Source organism: Podarcis tiliguerta, assembly GCF_965153285.1.
Source record: "Podarcis tiliguerta genome assembly, chromosome: 8".
Taxonomy (NCBI): domain Eukaryota; kingdom Metazoa; phylum Chordata; class Lepidosauria; order Squamata; family Lacertidae; genus Podarcis; species Podarcis tiliguerta.
In genome coordinates this window covers 49,125,843-49,150,470 of record NC_139541.1, presented here as the reverse complement: position 1 = coordinate 49,150,470, position 24,628 = coordinate 49,125,843, and the positions used below count along the sequence as shown (strand labels likewise).

Here is a 24,628-nt window from a genome sequence, read left to right as displayed (position 1 = left end):
TAAAGTGTCTGTTCCACCAACCATTTTATGTTGAAACTAGGTAGCAAGAAAGTGAAGGAAACTGAAATGGACAGATTGGCCCTTCCTAGTACTAGAGCAGATCAAAGCACGTAGTCTTATGGAATACTAGGGTGGGTACCAAATAATGGTGTATTTCCACCATCTACGAAAAATTTACCTGTTTACCCAGGCGTTCTCTGACCATCAGTGCCAGTTTTAAACTGCCTTCTGTACCGCCTTATATTTTGCTACAATTGTCTTAATCTAGATGAGGTTGGCAAGCAATGTGAGCAAGGCCAGCAGTCCCTAGGGGGGTCTCTCTCTCTCTCTCTACACACACACAAAACCCATGTCAGTAAATCCTTTTGCTCATCTTGGACCAAAGTCATTTTCCCACGGCCAGCTTGAGACTGCTCCAAACTTTCAAGTGCTGCTAAAACTATTTAAAAACATGAAACTCTCTTTTGGATTCCAACAAATTCCCGAGAGGTATATCTACGGGTGCATTCCCTTTTAAACATTGAGCAGCGTGTTTATTTGATTGTTGCCTGATCTTGCATGTGTTTAAAAATGAAAGCCACAACAAGGTGGGGAGAGACACAATTTGAAGATTGTCAAGACACACATTGAGGAAAGTGCTGCGATATAAAAGCAGGATTCTCAAAAGATACAAATCATGGCATTAAAAACCAGTGTCTATCAGAAGAGAGTATTGTGTAGAAAACCTACAGTGCAGAAAACAAGGCAATACAAAAGTGGCAAAAATACACTTTGCAAAAATATCAGCCTGTACCAATTGTGTTTTAATTTATCAATATTTTCCCCGGAGTTAGGGTTGCTCTTTCACATGGTAAGGCAATTTTGCTGAAGCTAAAGATCATTGGCTGGATGAGGGAGATGCATACACTGGGGGAAATCCCATGTAGGTTGCCTTGCAAACTTCCATCATGGAAAGCTCTAATGCTGCTCCCATTGCTTGGAGGAAATCACTTTTCGTTGGGCAATTTTATTGGTTTTTTAATTGTGCCATTTCCCATCATGCACTAGATTTTCGGTTCTACCCAAAGTGCAGACTATCTTCCAGAGAAATTAATGCAGCAGAATTGAGTGGTTCAGGACACAGTCAGTGAATACCTTCGTAAACACATATGTTCCCTTTATAACATTTGTAACTGGGCAAGGCAGGAGGGACCCTTGTACTGCCAGACCCTCAGACAGTTTTGGAAACACATTACCAGAATACCTATGGTCTAGAGCAGCCTTTCTCAACCTGTGGGTCCCCAGCTGTTGAACGAAAACTTCCATCACCCCTAGCTAACAAGAAGAACCGCTGGTCTAGAGGCATTGTGTCCTTAATGAAGCCAAGCTGACTCTACAGAACGATGTTCTTCTTTTAGTCAATTGCCTTTATGCCCAAATGATACGCACCACTTGTCTTTGTTGAGTTTATGTTTTGCGTATGTATTTGTAAAAAACTGGAGACGCCAGTAAATAATGATAAAGGTGATAGGTTTTTAAAATGATGCTTATACCCGTAGAGAAGGGCCAGTAGCAGGGGGAAAGGTCTCTGGCATTGCCAGGGATGGTCTGAAACTCTGGAGAACTTCTGCCAACTGATGGAGACAATCCTGAACTAAATGGACCAAGGTTCTGACTCAGTACAAGACATCTTCCCGTGTTCTGATTCACAGATTCAGAGCACTAACCATTCCTTCATTTGTATGCTATACCAGATTGTGCTGAAAGCAAAATGGAATGTCAAATGACTAGACCCAGACATTCTTAGCACTAGCAAGGTTGCTTTGTGCATCCTCTGATATCTAGCCCTCGTATCTGCTTCTGGAACAGCTCCCTTTGTGTAGCTACAGGTATTTGTGAATCTCATACATTGTCCATCTTTTGACAATGATGCCCACACAAACAATGACACTTTCACCTGTGCCAGTAAGATAGTACAGGAAAAGTGGGCTGCCAGATCTAAGGTTCACTTCCCTTCCTCTAAGCAATTATTGGACTGGTTTGCACATAATGCTTTGTTTAAACCGTGCTTTCTTTAACAAACCAAGAGTTAATCACAAGTTATCCCACAGACAGTCACCATGGCTTGTTTTTCAAAAGCTTGGTTTGTTTTCCAGCTGCTCTTGCTTTGTGCATTTGTAGCTTACTAAATTTCTGTGATGGGGTGCTCAAACATACCATAGTTAAGGGTGCTAGGTTCACACATAACACTAAGCCATAGTTAAAACAAACCAAGGTTCATAAGCCAACAATAAACCATGGCTTCAGACTGTGGTTTGTTGGCAGTGAACAAACCATAGTTAAGCTGGAAGGCAGGATTTATACATAATGCTACGCCATGATTGGTTGATAAACCAAACTATTGGTTGATAAACAGTGGTTTAACATTATGTGTGAAACAGGTATCTATAAATGTGCAGAGGATCCAAGGGAGACAGCTGTCATCATGAACCATGGACAGCTACCAACCCAGCTATGCCTCATTTTCTGGGGGAAATGGTGCTAAAGCAGACACAGCCATAAGACTGAAAGCAAACAATGAGACAAGAGAGAGCCTACTGTTCCTTCCTGGAAGAGAATCTGGGATACAATAATGTCACTGAGGTGGATCCTCTGTGCAAGGAAATGCAGACAACATGCTCCTGTAAGTAAGCATCACAGCAGCACAGTTACTATGACACTCAAGAATAACTCCATAAAAGGTGTAAAATGCTGGTGCAGTCTGTTCATGGAAATGCCACCTAGCGCTGGTTCACACATGCAGTTTCAACTCTGCTGACTGCAGCATCAAGTGGGGCTTGTAGGAATGAATAGGTCATTGCAGATCTAATACCCCCTGCCACCCAAAAAAACCCCTTTCCTAGCCCCTATTTCCAATAAGAGTCAGTTCACACATTCAACTGCATGCTAGATTAAGTTATGCCAATGATTTGCAACCCATTGTGTGAACTGGCTGCATTGGAAAGTACCACTTTTTAAAGTTGACTTTGGGCAATATGACTGTCCTAGCCAGATCATTAATCTGAGGATAGCTCGCTTTTGTATGCACATTTCCATATAACGTCATTATTTGATGCTACAGTCAGTAAGTGCTGAGAACTACCTTTACTCAGGCACAGCCTAGCCAGTTATTTAGACCGTTCCTGAAAGTCACACATCTTTTCCTTTTCCTGCTATTACATTGCTGAGAAATTCTGAAACCGCCAAGGCCTTTGTCCAGATGCTACTGTAAGATGAAAGATGTTTCCCAAGACCATCCATATTTCAGCACTGAAGTAGTACACTGACTTTCAGCCTCAGTCCTGTGCTGGTTATTCTCGGGGCAGTGGCAAGGGCCACAGCTGGTCTGGCATCAAACGGCTACAGAGCGGTCAAGAGGTGTAGAAAGGCACCTGAGTGTGCAGCATCACTGGCCCTGCAGCTTGTAGTTTCAAGTGAGGACTGCCCCCCCCCATGTCCTCTTACAATGTTTTGTCATTCTGGTGGACACTCAGAAGCTCCTCAGCCAAGCTGATGAGGCCATTCTCCTCCAGGGCGGCGACCAGTCTTTCTATGGTGGCTCTCTTGCCTTCTGAGTCAATGAACCTGCGGAGAAGCTGGTATGCTTGCTCATAGAGGCCCTCCCGGTCGTACTCTATGGCCAAGTTGTCGATGACAGGATCACGAAGGGCCCGGCAGTTGACCTGCAGAGACCGGCCCACCTGCTTCCACTTCTTGGACACGAGTTTGGCAAATGTCTGGTGGTCGTCTGGAGAGATTTTTCTGTTGGCTTGGGAAGGGAACAACAAAAAACAAATCTTAACTCATCAGGGACATGTTGTTCCGTACAAAACAAAAAATTAGGGATGAATCCAAATGAACAGACTGAGGTTAGTCAATGGGTTCATTACTTTTAATGGGACTGCTCTAAATATGGAGAGCTCTGGATCCAACCCTCCCAATATGTGGAAACAGGGGACACACCTGCTTGCCAGGACCAGCCCTGGACTGCATGAGACTTCTGAGGTAGAGGATGCTGCTGCTGTTGACCCTACTACTGACCAATAAACCTCCCAAGACCACTGCCTGGGAGAATATCCCACTCAGAGACTGAAAGCTTGGAGGAACACAATATGCCCTGACTGGTTTCCAATGGTGGCTGATACTCATTGGGACTGTTGGGACAGAAAGCAGGGGTGTCAATAGTAGGCAGGGCCAGAGCCAATGGCAGGCAGAGCCAACTAATCTGAGCTTTATCTCAATCCTTCCTCCTGCGGTGTTTACCAAGGGCAAAACTGAGACTCAGGAAGTCAAAGCTGGCAACTGAGGTCACTCTCTAATACTGGTTGTAAGTCCGAGGGCAGGCAGGCAGGTGGAGGCTGGCTGAGAGCAGGCTGAGGTTGGTTGGGAAGTGTCCTGTTTGCCTTAACAGAGCAGCCTCAACTGCTGGCCACATCCCCTCATTCCTGAGCCACCAAAATCACCACCAAGGGCAAGGCTGAACGGAAGCGATAGCTGGGTGTGGTGTCCATCCAGCAGCAGAACTCTCCTTAAGCCCTATCTACGAGGAGGACACCTGACTCTTCAGCTGCTGTTCCAGAACAGGACCCCAATGAAAGCTCAGGGACAGGTGAGGCAGCAACACCAACTCTTGAAGCTTCTCAGATGTAACCTAACAGGTGCTCAAACAATATCTAACCTTGCAAGTGCTCCTTGTGTGATTTCTGGCTGGACAACTCTCCTACTATCCCGACTCTTCTGATCTTTTTCTTCCCCTTCAGAAACTTTACAATACGAAACTATAAACAGTAAACAGTCCTGCTGCAAAATAACACCATGTTTTCAGAGTTTTCCTTGAGATGACATAGACAAATTTGTCCAGCTCTCTCCTTTCAGTGCACACCTGTTTAATTTTTTTTGTCTTGTAACCAGTTCATATTCAAAGTGATCAAGTTCTCCCAATTTCCTCTTGGAAACACTTACCGAACTGCTGGCCCTGGAAAGTGAAGGTGTCTCCCTTTGGCAGAGACCCTGAGATCTCGACAGAACTGTAAGATGGAGGCAGAGAATTCAAAGATGGAGGTGGAGAATTCAAAGATGGAGGTGAAGAATTCAAAGATGGAGGTGAAGAATTCAAAGATGGAGGTGAAGAATTCAAAGAAGGACCCGTGTTGTCAATCTTGTCCAGAAAGGAACAGTTCCTGAGAGATTCCTCCAGCTCCGTGATCTCTTCATCCCTGAGACGGTTAGGCTGAAATGGAGAACCAATGTAGTATAGTGGTTAAAAAATGCTGGGCTAGAACCTTGGGAGACCAGGCCTCAAATCCCCACTTGGTGAGGAAGCTCACTGAGTGACCCTGGGCCAGTCACTGCCTCCCAACCTAGTCTACCTCATAGGGTTGTTGTGAGGATAAAATGGGGAGGGAGAGAGAACCATATAAACTGACTTGAGCTCCATGGGGGGAGGCAAGATATAAACATAGTAAATACAATAAGTAACATACCAAAAAACACACAAATCATCTGCCCCGTTAATTTTACCTGCAAACTAGCTGGTTCAGTAATAAGCCCTATTAAAAAATCAGCATCCATGATGTGTACTGTGTTAGATCCTACATTCAGGTGTGCTGCCAAATATATATATTTGGGCTGCTTACTGGGCTCTGGGTAGGTTGCGGGAGGGCCCTGGGGTGCTCTCAGCACCAGTCTGTAACCTCCCCAAAGATTAGTAAGCAAGGAAAACCCACTGAGTGTGTGGGCAGAAAAAAGCAAATAAATGGAGAGCAGGGAACAGCAGGTTTTCCACATTCTTCATTTATTTATTTCACCCACCACCTGCATAAGCTTTCACTCGCGTATGTAAAGTGAGTGTGAGTTGTGGGCCAACTCAGTTCCCTGAGAAGGTAAGCTGTCACTTAAATAATAATAATAATAATTCTAGTCCTATTTGTTAAAGAACAGAGTTCAAAGTGGATGAGCAATGCCTGCTGAGATCTGTGAAGAATTGCAGGGCTTGTGGGTGGGAAAAGATGGGGCCTCAATGCCCCACATTGTTCCTTGCCTTTTCCCAGAAAGAACCATAAAGACATATTATGCCAAAGAAAAGTGGGCACATTTGCCCAAGCTGCAGAATCTAGCTTTCCTTGACGCAAAACTCGGACGGTTCGCATGCTGAATTTTCCTCTTAATTATCTAACTTGGACGCTAAATATCAGGAGTTGGGAAACTCTGGCCGGCAGACCAAACTGGGTGCAGCACAAGTCCCAATTGGGTCCACAGGACTGCTTCTCCCAAACTATTCCCGCCTGTCCCACACGGAACGTCATTCGTGATGCCCTGTGTTCAGCCTTTGGATGAGCACAGGCCTGGCCACGCCCCTTGCGCTGAGGTTCCTAAGTGCCCAGCTGGCTCTCAGGTTCTTGGGAAAGCTCTGGACAAGAGACTTTGTTCGGTGGGTAAGTCAATCCACCTGTCATGTATTGGATGTCAAAACAGGTGATTGGCTGGTGGGCTGTCCTGCACACCTGTCTAAGTTGGCCCACAGGGACAAGTAACAATCCAGCTCACCCAAAGGCTCCTGCCATATAGCCACCCACGCAGCCCAGCATTTCTCTCGCTCGCACCTTTTCATGGTAGATGCACTCAAGGCACCGCTCCTCCTCCCGGATCATGGCATCCAGCTTCTCAGCACCAGTTTTCAGCTCCATCTGGACAGGGACTAAGGTGGACATGGACAAGGAAAGTTTGAGGTGATTCTGGAGGGAGTCTTGGAGGTGTCCCTCACGATAGCTTTGCAGGAATCTCCGGCAGTTCTCTTCCTTGCAGAATTTGAGCTGGATTATCAGGTGAGGGTCGCTGCAATGGACCTTCAGCACGTCTACCCCGTTGAGGCTACCCGTTGAATCTGGGGAAGAGAGCGGGGAGGAAAGTTAGCGGTGGCTGTCAGGTTTTCCACTTACCAAACACAAGAAGCCACTTTGTGCTGTCAGACCACTGGGTTATCAAGCTCTGTACCTTCTACACTGAATGACAGCAGCTCTGCAGATACAGTATATATTTTTCAGTTGTGTTTTATGCTGTTAAGTCATCTTGGGCTCCCTTTCGGGAGGAAGAGCAGCAGATGTCAAGGAAATAAGCAACTATTTTACTTTTAAAAGACAACTGTTCAGGTAAGTTTTTAATGTTTGATGCTGTATTTTTTTAATATTCAGTTGGAAGCAGCCCAGAGTGGCTCAGGAAACCCAGCCGGATGGACGTGGTATAAATAATAAAATATTATTATTATTACTATTATTATTATTACTATTATATAAATTGAATAAGTTTTGTATAATCTTCCAGAAAACAAGCAAACAAACACACAGAGAGAAATAGCACATTTACAAGAAGACCTAAAGTGATGCTGCAAGACAGGAGTGCAGACAGAAGCCTCTCTATGTTCCACTTATTCTTATCTTTATGACTAAAGTAAAGGAGACCTTCTAGGCCTGTAAATTCTACAGGCTGGGAAAGAGACTTCCCTGGAGAGTTCCAATGAGTGGAAGTCTCTTAGCAAACAGAGCGTGGAAGACAAATTGCTGTGTTCTAGAACTGCAGGGTAGTATGCAATGTTTGGGGAAGGACTCGAGCATTTCGGCGGAGCATCTGCTTTGAATGCAGAAGGTCCCAGGAAGGGCTAGAGAAGACCTGTGCCTGAAGCCCTGGAGAACTGCTGCCTGTCTGTGCAGACAATACTAAGCTAGGTGGTCCAATAGTCTGACTCAGTATAAGATGGTTTCCTAGGCTTCTGTTTAAACCAGGACTGGAATCTCCCTTTATTTTTAGGGCCGACGTTGGAGCTCAGAAGCAGAGCACCTGCTTGGCATGCAGAACGTCCCGAGTTCCATCTCTGGCATCTCCAGGTCTGGGACCCTGGAGAGCTGTTGCCAGTCAGAGTAGTCAGTACTGAGCCCAATGGTCTGACTCACCAGTTTGCAAAGGTTTGGGCTTGGAGAAGCTTAAGTTCCAAGAGCAGCTCAGATGTAGGGATGCTGAGTGACAACAGGCAAATGATGCTGTTCTCAATGAGTTGCTGTCTTGGGGCACTAATGGCAACACAGAATACATACCCGCTAGAGCCAACTTGAGTGCTTTGAACACGCAGGGCTTCTGCTTTGGGTCTCCATACATCACAGGAAGAAGGACATTTTCCGATGTTGACTGCACAAACAGGTAGGCGCTTCCCACCCAAACATCAGAGACGTCTCCCATCTTTCTGTCTCCAAAAGGAAACGACAGAATTCGTTGACTTTTTTTTATTTAACAAGATTTATATAGCACTCAATCCAAAGATTTATATAGCACTCAATCCAAAGCTACATACAATAATATAAACTATTCATATAAAAACCAAACTTTTAAAACAAATGGATGTGAGATTCATACCAGGGGTCAAATCCCCACTCAGTCATAAAGCTCACTGGGTGACCTAGGGCCAGTTATCATCTATAGTATTAGCTGAACCTACCTCACAGGGTTGTTGTAATCAATCAATCAAATAAATAATACGGGAAAACCTTTGGGGAGTCCAGTGCTATCACACAATTATTTTAAGGGTGGCTTCCTGGACTCGCGCAAAAACAGACTCCATAGGGAGCTTAGCCCATAATTGATCCCATTGTACTTCTTTGATGCTTCTCTTAAGGTCCTTTCCCCAGGCTCATGTATATATTGTGTATCCCCCATAACCAAGTCTAATAATGGCTTATATAAAGCAGAAGGCAGTACATATTTGGGGACCTATAACGAAAGGATCCAGCTGTTGCCAGAGTCCCAATGTCTTCTCCTTTGCCTTGCGAGAGGTTTGTTTATAGAACCAGCTGTTCTGAAAGTCCATGTTCAGCACTATCTGACCTTATGTAATCAGCACCAATATCATATTTCTTGTTGCTCAAAGTTGCACCTCTAAACAGAGAGAGTGTGCCACATTTTGGTCAGAGGCACCTAAAAACAAGTCTTGAAATGTATCAAATGCAAAATGAACGAACGAATGAATAAATACTGCCTACATTTGAGTCTCCTCATTTCCCCAGTCCTGCAATACGAGGAAGATAATGTTGATCAGACTTGCAGGGTTGTTGTAAAAAATCACTGAGATACTGTATAAGAAACACTCCGAACAAAGTTCTATATACCTGCTAAATAATACTTCAAATATAAAGGTAAAGGTACCCCTGCCCGTACGGGCCAGTCTTGACAGACTCTAGGGTTGTGCGCCCATCTCACTCAAAGAGGCCAAGGGCCAGCGCTGTCCGAAGACACTTCCGGGTCACGTGGCCAGCATGACATCGCTGCTCTGGTGAGCCAGAGCCGTACACGGAAACGCTGTTTACCTTCCTGCTAGTAAGCGGTCCCTATTTATCTACTTGCACCCGGGAGTGCTTTCGAACTGCTAGGTTGGCAGGCGCTGGGACCGAACAGTGGGAGCGCACCCCGCTGCGGGGATTCGAACCACCGACCTTTCGATCGGCAAGCCCTAGGCACTGAGGCTTTAACCCACAGTGCCACCCACGTCCCTTACTTCAAATATATATATATGCAATATACTTCTATAGTATATTGCATTTTAAAATGGGGTTTCAGAGTTTTTAGGGGTTTTTGAATGTTTTATGTAGATTTTCAATTTCATTGTTCTGTATGGGACAGTGACAATAAAGATATCGTATCGTATATCGAAGTGGCGGCATTGATTTTTATTGCCAAAGCAAAACGAACACTTCTCCGTTTCTCTTTTCCAGGTTTTTACCGATCAGGACAAACCTGACCTGCTTTGATGAGTGCATTTATTCCGGATTAAGTAATCCAAAACAGACACACATCCGCCCCCAGTTTCGTAAACCGAAGTTTCTAAAACGGGTAGGTTCTCGCGGGTCCCTGGAAGTACGGGAATATCCCACTTTTTCCTCTCTTGAACCCTCTCAAAATCCTTTTATTAAAAAAGCGAGATCCCCATCTGCACAAGGTACGTAGGAATGTCAGGTCCGATCCGTCCCTCGGGCCGCGCAAGAGAGCAAAACATGCCCGAGCCCAGTTCCTGGAACGAAGCCGCTTCCCGGAACGCACGGAACCGAAACTGGCCTCTCGGGCCTTGGCAAATGAAAACCGATGAATTGCGCATCGTCGCTCCACTCCCCACCCGCACCTTTCTGAACTTGGAGGGAGAGCCTCGCCTCGCCTCCCCACTTTTTAAAACTGGCCACTTTAAACTTGGAGAAAACTCCTTGCCACCCACTTTCTCCGCAGCGAAATCTCCGCGCTAGGCAGCGGGAGGCACGGAACGATTTGGGCCAACGGTGCCTCCCGATCGCTACCTCGGATCGAGTTGTCAGCAGCCGGAGCCTGCGCTAGCGCCCACCCGCTTCCCAAGGCGGAGAGCGACCATTACCTCTTCCCTTTGCCCGATCCTGGCCGGTCCTCCTCCTCCTCCTCCTCCCCGCGCGCAAACAGAGTGAGCTACAGCGCGCGTCTTCCGCCTTTGCGCATTAGCCGCTCGGAAAGAGCAAAAAGGCACTTTGCACTTTCCTGATCATGTGGCTATTAAAGGAAGATGACCCGATCCCTGAGCAATGACCGCCCCCCCCCCATATGCCAGTCACTCCCCCCACCCCCATATGCTCTCTCCCACCCACAAGACCCCCCCCCCCCACTTTCAAGCTTGCAAAGAATTCACAGGATTGTTTTCGCAGTTCGGGGATCTGGGGAAAGCCTAATTCCAACCTGGTGGAGTTTTTGCTTTTTCCTTTTTGGCAGTTTTCTCCCCGGAGAAGAATGAACCACAGTCTCTCCTCCTCCAAACGTGGTTTGCGAGAGGCAACGGTGACCGGCTGGCGGACCTGCCAGTCCAAATCGAGCACCGCTTCCCATTGGGCTGCTTGTTTGGAAGGTACCGAAGGATCCGCCCCGTTTTTATGCACCAGGAAGTTCAGGCTGCCAATCAGTGGGCGCCCCGAACCGTGGCCTTGACAGGAGAGGCCGCCTGGGGGCTGGGGTCGTCTGAGATCAGGTAAGGAATGGGGTGGGAATTCAGTTCGTCCTAGGCTGCAGCTCACAGCACTGACCAAGGTGCTGTTTGATTGCCTTGTTTTTAGAAAGCAAAAGCGCCGTGTCCCAGAGCATCAGCAGAGTGCATATGCTCGCATAGATTAATTCCACTCCTGCTAGGAGGAGAAGAGGAGATCTCTCAGTGCTCTTGGGAAGATTTGCTAGCGGAAAGCTGCTCCAAGGCAGAGAGGGGACTGCAGAGGGAAAAGGAGCCTGCCCTGCTGCGCTCTCGCGGGCAGGTTGGAACTTGCTGGCGGGCTGTGATGACTAATGATCATCAGGAGATCGTTTTGAGGAGCGCTGTTAGGTATCCCCTGTGCTGTGGAGGCTGTTGCCGGTTCCATGCTTTGGAACATTATTCTAGCAGAGATGCAACAGGCCACCTGGCTTCTGACTTTCAGGAGTCTCTTTGAAGACCTTTTTTTTTTTTTTTTGGCCAGCAGTCCTATGCGCAGTTTTTAAAAATTCTTGAGAAAGGCAGTCATATTAATGATTTTTATGGGGGGGGGGCGGTTATGTTGCTGCCCATTGCCCTGATATTTTATGAAAGATGTATAAATCGGCCCACTTTTGTGGAATAATCTGCCAATAGAGATCCAGCAGGTGCCTTCAGTTTTAGCTTCTAAGTGCCTCCTGAACATTTTTCTTTTCCATTGGGCTTAACGCAGGCAATTGAGATCACATATTTCCATAGCTGTTGGCTGATTTCGACATTTTTGTATGTCTTTCTTACTGTATTTTATGGGTGCGTTGTTTGTTTTAAATGAATAGAAGTATATAAATATTTTAATGAAGAGCAGTCAATCACAGCAAAACAAACAAACAAACAACCCTCTACCTTGTTTGAGAGGCCAGCTGCTTAGTATACTTTTGGAATGAGATTTTGGCGTTTTCCTGGAAAAAAACAACCACCTGCTGTCTCCAATAAGGGGAGGTCTGCCTTGTAAATGATGTTAACATGTGGTTTTCATAAGTCTTTCATGCCACCTGTCATTCTGTGGACAGCCTTGGGCAGCAAGTGTCTCAGGAATCGCGCTGCCAGTGCATCAGAGGTCAAGGATAGCTCTCACAGCCTCGGTTTAAAGCATTACTGGCAGGGCAGTAATGACTGCACTCCTAAGAAAAAGTCTGTCCTGCAGAAAAGTTTAAGAGAGAGAGGGTTGGATTTTTTAATTTCTTAATGCTGGGTGGGTTGCCCTTACAAGTGATGTTCCTTTAGGAGCTGCACTGCCTCTCTGCATCCTTGCTTCTGCAACTCCATGATACCAATTGAACCTCTATTTTTATCCAACAGGATATTAAAAACACAAGGAAACATCGAACATTAAACATTTCCCTAAACAAGGCTGCCTTCAGATGTCTTCTAAAAGTCAGGTAGTTGTTTATTTCCTTGACATCTGATGGGAGAGCATTCCACAGGATGGGCGCCACCACTGAGAAGGCCCTCTGCCTGGTTCCCTCGCAGTGAGGGAACCGCCAGAAGACCCTCGGAGCTGGACCTCAGTGTCTGGGCTGAACGATGGGGGTGGAGGCGCTCCTTCAGGTATACTGGGCCGAGGCCATTTAGGGCTTTAAAGGTCAGCACATTTAAAACAGCACAATTAACAGGATAGTAAAACATTCTCATATCCCCGTATTGGGAAGGTTACGGAGTATTGGTTAGGGCAGGGTTGGGGAACCTCCCATCTGCAGGTAAAATTTGGTCTGCCAAGCCTCCCCGTTTGGCCTATGAGGCCATTTGAGGTAAGCCATGCCCACTTGCCTACTCCTGTTGTCGTATATGTCAGGTGTGGGCCAGCTAAGGCAGGGCTTGGCCCAAAGGGACTTTCCAGGCACTGCTTACTGTAAGTGCCATCAAAACCTCCTGCACAACACTTCCCAAGAGCACCTGGCAACCAGCGGGTTGTCAGGTGCTTGGAAAGCGCTGCGCAAAGTGCTCTGCAAGCTCTGTTTGTGGCACCTGGGAAGCACTGAGCACATCACGATGCCTTATGAGGAACGGCTAAGGGAGCTGGGCATGTTTAGCCTGGAGAAGAGGAGGTTAAGGGGTGATATGATAGCCATGTTCAAATATATAAAAGGATGTCACATAGAGGAGGGAGAAAGGTTGTTTTCTGCTGCTCCAGAGAAGCGGACACGGAGCAATGGATCCAAACTACAAGAAAGAAGATTCCACCTAAACATTAGGAAGAACTTCCTGACAGTAAGAGCTGTTTGACAGTGGAATTTGCTGCCAAGGAGTGTGGTGGAGTCTCCTTCTTTGGAGGTCTTTAAGCAGAGGCTTGACAACCATATGTCAGGAGTGCTCTGATGGTGTTTCCTGCTTGGCAGGGGGTTGGACTCGATGGCCCTTGTGGTCTCTTCCAACTCTATGATTCTGTGATCAAATCCCTGCTCAGCCATGACGCTCATTGGGCGCCAGTCACTGCCTCCCAGCCTAACCTACTTCACAGGGTTGTTAGGATAAAACGGAGAGAGGGGAGACCTATGTGCACCGCCTGGAGCTCTGCAGAGAAAACGTGGCATTTAAATGCAATAAGTAAATAAATAACGATTGAACAGAAAGGCAGCAATGCTCTTTCTTTTAAAGAAAGAATTCCCCTTCAAGAGCCACTGGGAACTTCCAGCTTCTCATGGAAAGAGCAACATATAAACTGTTTATTCTCCCCTTCCCACCCTGGGGTTTCCTTTTATGTTATTTTATTTCAGAATTCTGCCTCTCCCTTGCTGAGTCACTGACAAGGAATTCTTGGGCAGAGGCAGCAGAAATCTCTAACGGTTACCTTGACTCATCATGAACTTTACCTTGGGGTGGGAGAAAGCCACTCCTTTCTCAACAGTGCAGTAGTAAAATTAACTATCTGGGGCAGGGGGGCAGGGGAGGGATGCAAGTGTAAATGTGCAGTGGGAAATTTAGATTTCTCCATGTTTGTTTTGGACACGTTTTGTTTCAATTGTTGTGCCATATGCTGATCTTTTCATATGCAAAGTCATCTTGTCTTTTTAATCAGTGAGCAAAAGGATGTTACGATTACTAAGAGCTAGCATGGGTTTCTCAAAAACAAGCCATGCTAGATGAATCGCATTTCTTTTTTTGATAAGAGTAACAAGCTGGGTGGATCAGGGGAATGTGGTGGGCGTGGCATATCTTGATTTCAGTAAGGCCTTACACAAAGTCCCCCATGATGTTCTTGCAGAGAAGCTGGTAAATTGTGGCCTAGAGGATGCTACTATTAGCTGGATTTGGAGCCAGTTGACTTACTGAACCTAACAAGGGGTCACTAATAGTTCCTGTCTTCTGAGGGGTTCAACCTGTTGTAAACAAAAATTGCCCTTTTTCCTTATGGGGTATCCAAGAGCCCATATAGAGTCCTTACATAGGTTCCCTATTGGTAGGAAAGAATAACAAAGGCCAACCAGAGAACATTGAGAAGCAAAGCAGCTAGTAAGCTTGATCTTTATTGATCTGTTGCAACAGGGTGCTCCCCTCACCCACAGGAGAGGAGGAGGAACCCAGAAAAATGGTGTGCAAAGCTTTTGAAATTGCCACCCTGTAGATCAAGACCACCCCCAGAAACATCATACATACATCACAGAAAAGGCGGTTTAAACAGAAATTTGAATGTTGTTTATCTCCTGTCTAGCAGGTTACTTGATTGGATTGCCTTGGGAGCCTGGCCAATCTTTTGTAATGATAAATACTTAGTTCCTGGGCCATGTCACAGGCTCACACCCTATTCAAACACAGACATACCCTTAAGATAGGATTTGTGAAGGAAAAGACAATGGGGAGGCTTTTCCATTTTCCTTTGACTTTGCAGAGAAAACATTTGGTCAGTTTGGGAATCAAAATGGTTCCAGGTCGGTCTTCCTGTGCTGATCTATGTATGTGCGGTTATGAACATTACCATATATCTAAGACCTCAAAATTCCTATCATAGACCTATCTCTCCCAGCTTTGTGTTGTCTGCAAAGGTGATCAAGATTCACCCCAACCCTTTATAGAAGTCAGGGAAGAGAACCTTTTTCAGCTGAGAACCTCAGACATGGATTTTTAAAATGGTGAGAAGTACCAGGGCAAGGCAGTAGCCTGCGATGTCCCACTCAAAACCTTCCTTCAATGCCCTGGTTTGTGGAGTTTCCTTACAGCTCAATAGGGCCATCTGATTCTGATGCTACTTCACTGGTGTTTGTAAAAAAAAAAGAAAAGAGTGCCCCCTCCCCTACGCACATTGACTTGCTAGATGCTCCTTCCTTCCAACTTTTGACACAGCACATGAATGAGGCCTCCTTTTTATATGAGGAGTGGCAAAAACGGTGCGGCAAGGAGTGTTTAAAATCAGGCACAACTTCCTTTTGCGTAAGCCTCCCTCCCCCTTGCTTTAAAAAACAACAACCTTGTACTGAATACAAGGAAGTGATCTCATGGTTTCAGAAAGCAAACAGAGTTTATGGGGACTTCCTGTTGCAGACGCCTTCATTGTGACCTTTGAGAGTGTGACTGATCTCTTTGTGCCTGGGAGGAAAGGAGAGAGCACATGCTGGCTTGAGCAGGCAGAAGAAGAAAGCACATCCAGGGGCTCCTGGTACGTATGATGCAAAATACTCTTTCCTGGGTATACAACTGCTTAGCAGAGGAATGGTGCTTCCCTCTCCATCCTTGAGGTGCCTAAAAATAACGTGAGCATTTCTACTCAGTCTTACTTTTTCGAGAGCCGTAGTTCTGCATGAGAGCCAGTGTGGTGTAGTGGTTAAGAGCGATAGACTCATAATCTGGGGAACCGGGTTCGTGTCTCCGCTCCTCCACATACAGCTGCTGGGTGACCTTGGGTCAGTGACACTTCTCTGAAGTCTCTCAGCCCCACTCACCTCACAGAGTGTTTGTTGTGGGGGAGGAAGGGAAAGGAGAATGTTAGTCATTTTGAGACTCATTCGGGTAGTGATAAAGCGGGATATCAAATCCAAACTCTTTTCCATTCTGCCAAATGCAGCCACCCAGTGTCAGGAACAGAGGAACTTATTTTGCATGCAAGAACTCCTAGATATCATCTCCAGGTATGGCTTGGAGATAGGCAGCCTGTAGACTCAAGGCAGACAATACTGAGATGGATGGACCAAAGGTCTGACTCAGTATAAGGCAACTTCATCTGAGCCTCTCTCAGAGGGGACACCTAGAAAAGGGCTTCAGGTGAAGGTTGAAGGGTCCTGGGAGGTTCATACTGAGAGATTTAGGCCAAAATATATTTGGGTCGTTTCACCTCCTTCAATCACTGCACTCTGCAAGTAAGGGCTTCCTGAAGATACCATCTTATCAGGAGATCTGTTCCACACAGTACTATGTAGGAAGTGAGCCTTTAGTGTTGTAGCACCTGCCCTTGGAATGCCATCCCATTAAATATTAGGCGACATCTTTGTTGTCTTTTCAGCAGCTACTGAAGACCAGCTTCTTTCAATGAGCCTTTTAAATCAGGGCTATTTCCCAGTCTGTGTCTGTCCTGGAGTTGTATTTGCTGCCCTGGGTCCCTTTGGGAGGAAGGGCCAGATGGCGCTGTGGGTAAAACCTCAGCGCCTAGGACTTGCCAATCGCATGGTCGGCGGTTCGAATCCGCGCAGCGGGGTGCGCTCCCGTCGTTCGGTCCCAGCGCCTGCCAACCTAGCAGTTCAAAAGCACCCCCGGGTGCAAGTAGATAAATAGGGAGCGCTTACCAGCGGGAAGGTAAACGGCGTTCTGTGTGCTGCGCTGGCTCGCCAGATGCAGCTTGTCACGCTGGCCACGTGACCCGGAAATGTCTGCGGACAGCGCTGGCTCCCGGCCTTTAGAGTGAGATGAGCGCACAACCCTAGAGTCTGGCAAGACTGGCCCGTACGGGCAGGGGTACCTTTACCTTTACCTAAGTAAAAAAAACAACAAACCAAGGTAATTTGCAACAGTATCATTCCAAATGAGATTAGGTTCTAGTCCTAATGAGACTACTTAACTCATTGGCATTTATTTCTGCATTCAAAGCATCTGCCCTCCCACTGAGCTAGGGAGCAGGCCACCCAGTGTTGAGCATTTATGTTTTGAATTTGGATGGGTTCAGCTTTCCTTCTGAATTTAATCTCTCTTTTTTTAAAATATAATTTTTATTAACAGGCCAATCAAATCACATTATTTCCAAATCACATTAGTTCCAAATTATACAGCCAAATTTTTAAATTTTTGTTGGGGGTACCCATACTTCAAGCTCCGAAAAGGTGTCCAAACATCACTTATATTGCTGCTTTAATTAGACAATTCTATCCAGTTCTGTCCAGATAGTCTCTTTGTTACTTTCCTCATCTTCTTGTTGTTATCATATATTCCTTTCTTTGCGATCTCTGATAATCTTCACAAGCGGGTTGAAAACAAACATCCTCTGTGTGGGTTTTACTCTCTCCAAAAATCATATCACATAAGGACAGCCGCCATTTCCACACCTCCGTAAAGAGACTTTCCCTCGGTCTGTCCGTTGATTTTCCCAGGCTTGCCAGACATATCTCAGAGGGCTCTGCCAAGGTCTAGATCACATTCCTATAAGCATTCACATTCCAATGACCCTGGTCCTCCTCCCCCACCCTTCTTAGGCAAGCCTGTCTCGTCGAGATGCCATTTGAAACTGCATCATAAAACTTTCCTCCGTTCTCCGATGTTTACCAATCCTCTCTTTGATCGATAATTCACTCCACACAGTTTTTGAATTCCTGCTTGTGATTAATAAATTGCAACGATTCTTCTTTCTGGCGTGGAGGCAAAGAAAAAGGCACATAAGGCAAAGAAAAAGAAAAGTTTTTTCCTCCACCCTCCTTTCCGTTTCGCACCAAACATACCAGTCTTTTAATGGTGATTCATCACTTGATTTATTTGTCCTGCCCGTCGCTCCGCTCCCAGAGATCCATTAATCAGCAGTCTTAACTCCCAATCTTCGCTTGATGTATGTGCTTTAGCTTCTTTCCAATTATATATTTATTATATGTTTCAAGCTAAAGCAACCAGTGCGCTGATTGGCGACAGCGTCCGGGAAGAGCCGACTACACACAAGGGCTTGTGCCAAGTGTCCGCACCCCCTTCTTTCGAATCCGGGGGTGAATTATGGACACCGCTGGCAAGGCGGTCCCCCCCATCCCCTTGGGGGGCCCAGGAAGACTGCATACTTCCCATAGCAGCCTCTTAATTACCTCGTGTGGGTTGGAGAGATGTTATTGTCGGCCATCTTCCAATGCGCCCCCTGGTGGCCCCCTCCTTCTGAATTTAATTTCACCTCCATCTAGGATAGCTGCAGATGGAACCTGCAGCAAAAGCAACAAGCAGTTGATAAGGGAGGTGGCTTCCTTTAGGATTTGACAACAAACACTGAATAGGGAACTCTTGTGGATATTCGTATGATTCCTCCTGCCTGACTTTTTACTCAATGATGTCATTGATTCTCTATCTGCCTCCAAGGCTTAGTGCACACAACCAGGTTGCCGACTGACGGAGTAACTTTGCCCTCTTGATATTCGTACGATGACATGTTCTTGTGAAGGGTGTCCATGTGATAAGTTCATAAGTTATTGCATGAAATGTTTTACCTGACGACCTAACTATGTGTAGCCCCTTTTCACAATACTAATTTGCCTGCTCAGAGTCATGTCCATTAACTTCAGTGGGTCTGAGTAGGACTAGCATTGGGTACCACCCTTTGGCATTTTTCACCTCGGGAATAATGCATCATTTATTGTGGTGTTTTCCTGGACTCCTTCACGTGATTTCTGCTTATTTCATAGACTGATGTTTGTTCATCTTGCGTGCGTTTGTTTTCCAGCAAAGAAAGCTACATTCCCAAATTTGCAACCAGCTGCCCTAGGAGAATGCCGGTGTTGGCCCCCGACGCTTGGAGCTACATCCCTGAAGAAATCCTTGCCAATATATTTTACTACTTGCCTCTTAAAGATCGGCACACAGTATTCCATGTGTGCCGGCCCTGGGCTGCGGCAGTTTCTACCAGCTCTGTCTGGAGTTTTACAGAGGTCAGGTAAGACGGGAGAGCTTAAAGTGCAGCCTCTGTTTGAAGGTCTCCTGTGAAGGAGAGGCCACCACCTCCTGAGGAAGCCTATCAAGTGCCTCTTCCCATTTGGAAGCTTATCCTGTTGTGCTGCAATTGGTTCTAGTGGAGCAGAAGTTGTTTACAGTGTCAGACCTTATCACCTCACCCCCAAGAGGCCAGTTTTCAAGTGAGGGGTGTGGAGAACAACCCACTTGTCCATGTTTGATGGTATCTTGACATCAAATGATTGGCAGGTGGGTTGTCCTACCCGTATGCAGACATTGGCCCAAGGTGATGGAGTGGGTGGGACCTGCTGCCCAAGCAAGATTGAACTCCCTCATCAATTCAGTCTTGCTTCTTGCAAGGTTCGGGCTCTCTAGACAGTTCTCAGCAGAGAGCTGGGGCCACCTGAGGCTTTCTGTAGGCTGACAAGGCTTCTACTGCAGTCACCCCTTGCCCTCCTTGAGGAGCTGGTTGTGCTGGCTTAAAGGTTCCTTGGCCAATTTCATAGCTGCTGACTTCTGCAATATGGAAAGGATGGGGGCCTTGTCCATGAGGAAGTTGGGACAGCTACAGCCTCAGGTTTGGAGGGCCTAGGGGGGAGTCCTGAGGTTCTTCCACCCCACCTCCAGCCGCCCCACTGACTGGAGATTTCCTTCTCATCTGTATCTTCCTCAGGGAAGTTTGAGGAGTCTGAAAACCCATATCAGAGAGCCTATATCAATGAGCGCATTCCTGATACTTTGGATCACTATGAGTTTCTATTGAATTGTATTAATGCTGTGATGAATTTGGGTTTTTTTATTTTTGCTTTATATGCTACTGTGCTTTTGATATTACTCTAGTGATTGTCATGTTCGTTAGTTTTTAAAGCAATTGTTTTTCTTGTGAGCTGCTTTGAGCTCAACATTTGTTGTTGGAAAAGCAGGATGCAAATATTAAACTGAATTTTTTTTAAAAATCCCCCATTATTTTTTGTCCAGTTGCAGCACAGAGGATGAAGATAGCGAAGGCACTTTGCAGAGCTTGCACCAGTTTCTGAGCCACATCAAACACCTGAAGATAGCCTTTGATCAGTCTCAGGAGAAAACCCAGAGGAACGTCACTCAGATTTTGGACATGCTGGCCAAGCAGAACCACAAGTTGCAGGCTCTGTGCATTGTGTGCAAAGGAGAAAACCCCCTTTTCTATTCCGGCCAAGACATCATTCAGAGCATCCGGAGAATCTGCCAGAGCCAGAATAAGACCAACCTTCAGCTTATCGATTTCCGGCAAATGCCTTTCACTCTGGACGACGGGCTCATTCAGCTGATTGCATCCAGCAGTCCAAATCTGCATACCCTGTTCATCAACAACCGCACCCTGGTTTGCAACGTCAAGCCAGAGACGATCTGTGAGGTTCTGAGGGTTTGTCCTAAATTATCTACCCTGGGGGTCTACTATGCCAGCCTGTCTGAGGATGTTTTCCAGGAACTGGTAAAGTCAAATCGAGGGCCCTTCAAGTGCCTGGATATTTTTTGCGAGCGCCTGGACAAGTACATCCCCGTCATCCCGGAAGAGCTTTGGGCTATGGTTCGTGAGAGATATCCACAGCTGCAGGTGGAGATGGAGTTCGACCACACAGTCCCTGCGTGGAAGATCCCTCGGATTCTAAAGCCCAATATTCCCGTAACCAGTTTGCAGCTTAACACTTACACGTACATGGTGAACCAGATTCGGTTTGCCACCAGCAACTACAGCAAGACTCTGGAAAGGCTGGTCATCCGCACTACGCCATCTGATGACCTCAACTCCTCGCTAACAGATCTAGCCAAAAAGTGTGTGCATCTGAAAGAGGTCCACTGTTACTGTGTGGTTAGCCCAGCCGTGGTACAGGCCTTTCTTTTACACTGCAAGGGTTTGAGAAGGTACACTCTAAAGGTCACCACGGGACGCAGCACTTGGAAACCAACAATAATCCAGTGATTTTCCAAAGGCACATTCACACCTATCCTCTCGGACAGTAGCAGTTTAGGCCTTTGGTAGTGTCCGGGGTGTACATTTCAGTACTGTCTGCACCACTGAGGCTGCAATCCTAGCTCTGCTAACCTCTGAGTAAACCCCACTTACTTACTCCAGAGTTGGCATGGTTAGGATTGTGGTGCAATTCCATTTCCTCTCACTTTGTTGCTAAATTTACTGCTGGAGTAGGCAACTGCTCAGGAGTAAGGTGGGTAAACACAGAATCCAAATAGAATTACACACTTACTTCTCAGCTGATATGGCTAAGATTGTGCTGCAAGTGCTACTGTATTCAGTGGGGCTTACTCCCAGGTAAGTACGGTTAGGACTGCATCCTAAGTCCCATTACCTATTAGTGTGAACAAATCACAGTCTTTGCCCTAGAAACAGGTGAACAATGTTTACAGAGTGGCATATATTTTTCAGATTCTTGCAAAATCATAGCACTTTAAATCTGTGATATGATCATAATTCACAATAAATATTTGTATACGAAATACAGTGTTTTTATAGTTCTGCTTAATAATATTCATATGGGGATTTTTTTGTCAGAAACATGACTATTGTGCAGCTTGGGCCCCCTCTCTCAAGTTCAAATCCTCTTCATCGGGGTGGTGTCAGGGAAGATCAGAAATTATTATTTTTATTCAATTTACAGGTATATACTGTCCTTTATCAAAAGATCCCTGGGCAGTGTACAACATTAAGAACACATTTTATGGACCATCATCATAAAAACACAATCATAGCTGTCAACCGTCCCTTATTTGGCGGGAAAGTCCCTTATCCCAGCGCCGTGTCCTGCTGTTGTCCCTTATTGATGATGTCCCTTAAATTTTCAAAGGAAGCAGCTCCTCTCCCTCCCTCCCTGCCAGCCAGGGAGGAGGGAGGCTCCAACTGTGTTGCTTGGCTGTGTTGCTCACCCAATAAGGAGTCTAAGAACGACTGGGGGGTGGAGCTTGCATGCCTTGTGCCGATCAAATCGGCCGCGTTGCCTGGGGACTCGCCTTTGCTCAGCGCTTCCCAGCAGAGAGGTGATGGTGGTTTCCCTTGCTGCATCCCCTTTGCCAGGTTGCTGTGCTGTGGGAACCACCGCTTGAGGCTTCTTTTGGCTGCTGGCTGGGCTTTCTGCCTTTGGCTTGGAGGGGCTCAGAAGTTGAACATACCTGTGCTTGGAAAATCTCTTATTTTGGCTGCTGATCCCTTATTTTCGAGGCTGCTGGTCAGTTATTTTCAAATCTGTAACTTGACAGCTATGAACACAATACAAAACACAATGATAGGCAGCATAATGATAAAACAATCGTGACAACAGACCCATCCCTTTAACAGGCCATAGATTATTTAATGGCCAGATGCCTGGATAAAAAGGAATGTTATTGCCTGGTGCCTAAAGACATGTAATAATGGTGCAAGAGGAGCTTTTTCTTGGTTTGTAAGCTGGACTCAGTTCCCATTAGCCTTTGTAAGCATGACTCATGGCCGGGGATGATGGGAGTTGGAGTGGAGTCTAGCATCCTGGGGGGGAGGGGCACAAGTGCCCAAGTGGTCTAAACTAAACTAAAAAGCTTCTAAATTAAAACGAAAAAGGGGGGGACACATTGGAGGCATACAAGAATGGTGTAAAGCCACAAGGGGGCGCTGCAGCCTAACAAACGAGGATTAAGAAATCCTTCAAAGCCAAGCTCACATTCTCCTGTTGCCCCCATGATGTGTAAGGCTTCCTTCCCCCTAACTGAGGCAAGAAGTCTTGGGGACATCACCCCCACCTGATGCAAGCAGGGAGCTGGGCTTGTGCTCAATATAATTAATCATCACATATGTGAGGTGCCATCAGTCCTTTGAATAAAACAGCAAATATTATCATGACGAGCTACTTCTATGTAAGCCACACCTGGCTTATTTATTCCCCTGGTAGGCAGGGACGCAGGTGGTGCTGTGGGTTAAAGCCTCAGCGCCTAGGACTTGCCGATCGAAAGGTCAGTGGTTCAAATCCCCGCGGCGGGGTGCGCTCCCGTCACTCAGTCCCAGCGCCTGCCAACCTAGCAGTTCGTAAGCACCCTCGGGTGCAAGTGGATAAATAGGGACCGCTTACTAGCGGGAAGGTAAACGGCATTCCGTGTGCTGCGCTGGCTCGCCAGATGCAGCTTGTCACGCTGGCCACGTGACCCGGAAGTGTCTCTGGACAGCGCTGGCTCCCGGCCTATGGAGTGAGATGAGCGCACAACCCTAGAGTCTGTCAAGACTGGCCCGTACGGGCAGGGGTACCTTTACCTTTACTAGGCAGAGATAGAACTGCCCTGGCCAGGAGCAATGTATTTAAACTATCATAGATAATATCCATTATCCAAACATCCAGAGTTTTCTTTAAATACAAAGTAAGAACTCCTGCAAAGTGCAAGCTCCTGTTGTACAGAGAAAAAGACGTGGGGGTTGGGGAAGAACACAACAGGACTTGTTTCCGAGGAGAGACAGAGCGGATCGTTGCAATGTGCTCTGCACATGGCTGCCCTTGGAGACAACTCAGAAAGTCTTAACTGGCCCAAAATGCAGCAGCCAGATTATTGGCTGGGTTTGCCTTGGGATATGTATAATCCCTTGCTCCAAAACAGCTGCACGGGCTGTCAATTTGTTTCTATGCAGAAGTAAGCTCCACTGAGTTCCATAGGGTTTACTCTCAAGTAAGTATCAACTGGACTAATAAAAATTGGCTCTGCATCTATTTTCTTCTGAATGCTGAAAATGTGTTTCGTTTTTGTGGTTGCACCCCTAAATGTCCCACCCCTCAACAATGATTGCAGAGCCTCCAAGCAGTGCTGGATTTATGTACGGTTGTACCTCGGGTTAAGAATTTAATTCGTTCTGGAGGTCTGTTCTTAATCTGAAACTGTTCTTAACCTGAAGCACCACTTTAGCTAATGGGGCCTCCTGCTGCTGCTGTGCTGCCGGAGCACAATTTCTGTTCTCATCCTGATGCAAAATTCTTAACCAGAGATAATATTTCTGGGTTAGCGGAGTCTGTAACATGAAGCGTATGTAACCTGAAGTGTATGTAACCCAAGGTACCACTGTATAAGCTAAACAAGCTATAGCCAAGGGCTCCACTCTCTTGGGGGCCGCAAAAAAAAATTAAAGAAAAAAACACCTGGATGTACATTTCCAAAATATAAGATAAAAAACAAAATAAAACATACAAACAGCAACAGTGTTTTGTGTTGTGTAGGCTCCTATGATGTAGGTAATTGTATTTCAGTATCAGTTCAACAATTGCTTTGATAAAATACATATTTTGTTATGTGCAAATGACTTTAGATATCTATTAGGGCCATAAATTACCATATAGCATATATTCAACACAAAAAACAGTTGACAATTTGTTGTTGGGAAAAGACAGCTGGACATATAAAGGGCCCCATTACCTTCAGTAGTTTAGCGCCTCATCAAACCTAAATCCGGCCCTGCCTTCAAGTACAGCCGGAGCCGCCCTCACCACCCTTTTCTGAGGT

General features: G+C 46.2%; 2 protein-coding genes across 9 annotated transcripts; one reads left to right on the top strand and one right to left on the bottom strand.

Moving 5' to 3' along the window:
- Window positions 1–511: 511 nt before the first annotated feature.
- Window positions 512–10,884, bottom strand: TRADD (TNFRSF1A associated via death domain). Of its 4 annotated transcripts, none has more exons than XM_083452726.1 (5): window positions 10,753–10,884; window positions 8,106–8,255; window positions 6,621–6,901; window positions 4,981–5,248; window positions 512–3,787 (listed from the first exon to the last, which is right to left on the bottom strand). In XM_083452726.1, exons 2-5 carry the CDS (start codon window positions 8,245–8,247, stop codon window positions 3,480–3,482), a joined length of 999 nt encoding a protein of 332 aa, XP_083308852.1. In that variant the 5' UTR covers window positions 8,248–8,255; window positions 10,753–10,884; the 3' UTR covers window positions 512–3,479. The 4 variants fall into 4 exon arrangements, with proteins under 4 accessions (XP_083308852.1, XP_083308854.1, XP_083308851.1 ...); XM_083452728.1 differs by having other exon boundaries at window positions 8,106–8,251; window positions 10,753–10,829; XM_083452725.1 differs by lacking the exon at window positions 10,753–10,884 and adding an exon at window positions 10,421–10,587.
- Window positions 10,885–10,936: 52 nt separating this feature from the next.
- FBXL8 (F-box and leucine rich repeat protein 8) lies at window positions 10,937–21,619 on the top strand (the record flags this gene model as incomplete). 5 transcript variants are annotated; one of them, XM_083452711.1, is made up of 5 exons in its annotated part: window positions 10,937–11,038; window positions 12,371–12,450; window positions 15,548–15,662; window positions 18,900–19,109; window positions 20,105–21,619. In XM_083452711.1, the coding sequence occupies 2 exons, from the start codon at window positions 18,946–18,948 to the stop codon at window positions 21,084–21,086; spliced, it is 1,146 nt and encodes a 381-aa protein (XP_083308837.1). In that variant the 3' UTR covers window positions 21,087–21,619. The 5 variants fall into 5 exon arrangements, with proteins under 5 accessions (XP_083308837.1, XP_083308833.1, XP_083308836.1 ...); XM_083452707.1 differs by having other exon boundaries at window positions 15,033–15,662; XM_083452710.1 differs by lacking the exon at window positions 12,371–12,450 and having other exon boundaries at window positions 10,940–11,038.
- Window positions 21,620–24,628: the final 3,009 nt, after the last annotated feature.

What these genes read in the sequence shown, in the direction of transcription:
- TRADD (XM_083452726.1), bottom strand. Translation starts at nt 8,247, where the DNA reads ATGGGAGACGTCTCTGATGTTTGGGTGGGAAGCGCCTACCTGTTTGTG. An exon ending in ACTCAAGTTGGCTCTAGCGG is followed by an intron (nt 6,902 to 8,105) that starts GTATGTATTCTG and finishes TCTCTTCCCCAG; the next exon opens with ATTCAACGGGTAGCCTCAAC. An exon ending in AGTGCATCTACCATGAAAAG is followed by an intron (nt 5,249 to 6,620) that starts GTGCGAGCGAGA and finishes TCTCCATTTCAG; the next exon opens with CCTAACCGTCTCAGGGATGA.